We start from the raw sequence: 3292 nt of genomic DNA, 5'->3' as shown, positions 1-3292 counted from the left end.
GGATCGTTACAAGGCAGTGATGGAGTCGAATAGAGGTGGTGCTGATTCGCATTCGGCAGCGCGGTTTCGTGAGGCTCAGCAGGAGTATAACAAAGCCTTGGTCCGTGAAGACTTGCACTGGAGACAAAGAGCTAAGATGCATTGGCTAAAAGACAGGGACTTGAATACGAAATTCTTCAGTCTATCAGCGACTGCTAGAAAGAGTTTTAAGAAAATTGTGAGCTTGAACCATGAAGATGGTATAACGGTGACAGACCCGCAAGGATTAGGGGACATTGCCAAGAATTACTTTGAGAATCGTTTTACTGGCAGTAGCAACAACGAGTTTGGTCAGGTTTTAAGTGGTATTCAGCAGTGTGTTTCTTTGGAAGATAATAATAATCTGACTTCCCCTCTTTCTAAGAATGAGTTTTATGCGGCGTTGGTTGAGATGCACCCAGATAAATCTCCTGGGCCTGATGGTTTCAATCCCGATTTCTATCAACATTTTTGGGAGGTCTGTGGGAATGATATTTTTGAGGCAGCTTCGTTGTGGCTTCATCGAGGCTATTTTCCTGATGCCATTAATGATACTAATATTTGTTTGATCCCTAAGTGTACTCATCCTAATAGAATGTAGGATTTTCGGCCAATATCGTTATGTAATGTCATTTATAAGATAATTGCTAAAGCGCTGGCGAATAGGTTGAAGCCGTTATTAGATAAATGTATCTCGGAGGAACAATCTGCATTTGTTGAAGGTCGGTCTATTTTGCATAATGCCATGATAGCATCTGAAATCATTCATTACCTCAAGAGAAAGACACATGGTAGGAGAGCTCAGTTAGCTCTTAAGATTGATATCAGCAAGGCTTACGATAGGGTAGATTGGGGCTTCTTAAGAAGTATGATGCTGAAGATGGGTTTTTCAGAGAAGTGGACACACTGGATGATGATGTGTGTTATGTCAGTTCACTATTCGGTTCTAGTTAACTCGGACACAGTTGGACCTATTATGCCAGGAAGAGGACTCAGGCAAGGTGACCCACTGTCGCCTTATCTTTTCATTCTTGTATCTGAAGGTCTCTCAACCCTCATCAAGGGATCTGTAGCGAGAGGAGATATCCATGGTATCCAAATTTGCAGAGGGGCACCTAGTGTGTTGCATCTGCTTTTTGCTGACGACTATTTTCTATTTTGCAGGGCCAACGTGGATGAAGTTTACCATCTTATGGAGGTTCTGGATATCTATGCAAAGGCCTCTAGTCAGGAAATCAATTTAACCAAATCCGAGGTCTTTTTCAGTCGGAATCTGAGTTTACCTGCCCAGGAGGATCTTGCAAATATCATGGGAGTCCGTCATGTCTTAGGGACATGCAAGTACTTAGGGTTTCCCTCGATGATCGGGAGGAGTAAAAAGTCTACTTTTGCTTTCATCAAAGACCGTATTTGGCAACGAATTAATTCTTGGAAAGGTCGGTCCTTGTCAAAAGCTGGTAAAGAAGTCATGATTAAATCGGTTCTCCAAGCTATCCCGGCTTACGTGATGAGTATATTTATTTTGCCTGAAGCAGTGATTAATGATATTGAGAGAATGTTGAATGCCTTTTGGTGGGGTGGAGGTTCTATTAGTAAGGGTATTTGTTGGATGGCGTGGGATCGTTTAGCTTGTTCTAAGAAGGATGGAGGACTTGGATTCATAGATTTTAGAGCTTTCAATATGGCTATGGTGGCTAAGCAAGGATGGTTCATTATGAGTCACCCGCAATCTTTAGTGTCCAGATTCTTCAAAGCAAGGTACTTCCCAAAAACATCTTTCTTTGAAGCTAATCTTGGTTCTAATCCTAGTTTTGTTTGGAGGAGTATTTGGAAAGCTAGAGATGTCCTTATGCTCGGTTGTAGGTGGAGTATAGGTGATGGTAGCCAGATTAAGGTTATACAGGAACCTTGGATTCGGGGAAAATATGATAGGTGTGTTCCGGGACCTCAACAACATGGTATCTATAATTTGGTAGTTAAAGATTTGCTGTTGCCAAATGTAAAACAGTGGAATATGAGGTTGATTAGAGAGCAGTTTGATTTTCCAGAAGCGGAAGCTATTACCTATGTCCCATTGGTGGAGGACGTTGTTGTTGACCGTTTGGTGTGGAGGGAGGAGAAAGATGGTCAATATAGTGTTTGTTCTGGTTATCATGTTTGGAAGAGTAGAAAGAAGCCTCCTATTCAGGAGAATATTGAGGTTAATTGGAATGGATTGTGGTCTATTATTGCTCCCCCACGAGTGAAACACCTTCTTTGGCGGATTTGTTCGGGTTGTTTGCCTTCCCGGGTCCGACTACGACAACACCATGTTCCTTGTCCTATTATGTGTCAATTTTGCTGGGAGGAGGAAGAGGATGATTGGCACGTTTTTTTCGGATGTCCAGAGACTATCGAGTGTTGGAGGACAGCAGGTTTGTACGACATTATAGCATCTCTCCTTCTTCATTCTAATGACATTCGATCTCTTATTTTGAACTTGTGTAATACGGAGGATACGAAGGTGGCGGGGCGCTTTGCTATGATGATTGAGTTGTTGTGGCATAACAGGAATGCTTTTATTTGGAATAATAAGAAGAAGGAGGTATCAAGGCTTGGGTGGTTAGCTTTTCACAAGTGGCAAGAGTGGTGGTTGGCTCAAAATCCTCAGGATGGAGAGGCTGCTCTTCCTTCCACTCTTTCTTGGATTCCCCCCCTTCCGGTTGGTTTAAGTGTAATGTTGATGCGGGTTTTAATCGTCACCAAGGAACTACTAATAGAGGTTGGTGTATCCGGGATAACTTGGGGAATTTTGTTAAAGAAGGTGTTGCTTGGGATGTTGGTTCGTTTTCTATCCAAAGTGCTTTAGCCCTTCATCTTGATCATGTTATTTTCGAGGGTGATTCTCTACAAGTTGTCCAAGCTATTCATTCTAATAACATAGGTGGTTCTGAATTTAATTTTATTATTCGCTCTATTAAACTTTTACTTTGTGATTTTCTGAAATTTGAGGTAGAGTTCGTTAAGCGTCAAGCGAATATGGTTGTCCATTGTCTTACAAAGGCGGCCAATTCTTGGCCTCGACGCAGTTATGTTAACAGTATTCTTCGTTGTATCGATTCTATTCTTATGAATGAAAGAAGTTAAGTTTGTTTTGGTAAAAAAATAAATTATGTAAGGAGAAAATAATGTTAGAAAAGGGAAAAAGAGGAAAAGAGGCAAATTTATATAAAAGGAAAAGGGAAAAGAGGAGAAGAAAACCTTAGGAGAAAACTCAAGAGTTCATCAATAATTA

The 3292-nt window shown here is 41.2% G+C and overlaps 1 protein-coding gene across 1 annotated transcript; it reads left to right on the top strand.

The window, feature by feature from the left end:
- The first annotated feature begins 763 nt into the window (after positions 1-763).
- On the top strand, positions 764-2866 carry LOC131641187 (uncharacterized). Its single transcript, XM_058911492.1, has one exon. The coding sequence runs from the start codon at positions 764-766 to the stop codon at positions 2864-2866; it is 2103 nt and encodes a 700-aa protein (XP_058767475.1).
- Positions 2867-3292: the final 426 nt, after the last annotated feature.

Source organism: Vicia villosa, unplaced genomic scaffold (assembly GCF_029867415.1).
Source record: "Vicia villosa cultivar HV-30 ecotype Madison, WI unplaced genomic scaffold, Vvil1.0 ctg.003558F_1_1, whole genome shotgun sequence".
Lineage (NCBI taxonomy): Eukaryota > Viridiplantae > Streptophyta > Magnoliopsida > Fabales > Fabaceae > Vicia > Vicia villosa.
The sequence above is the reverse complement of the archived record's forward strand: the minus strand, read 5'-3'. Positions and strand labels throughout refer to the sequence as shown.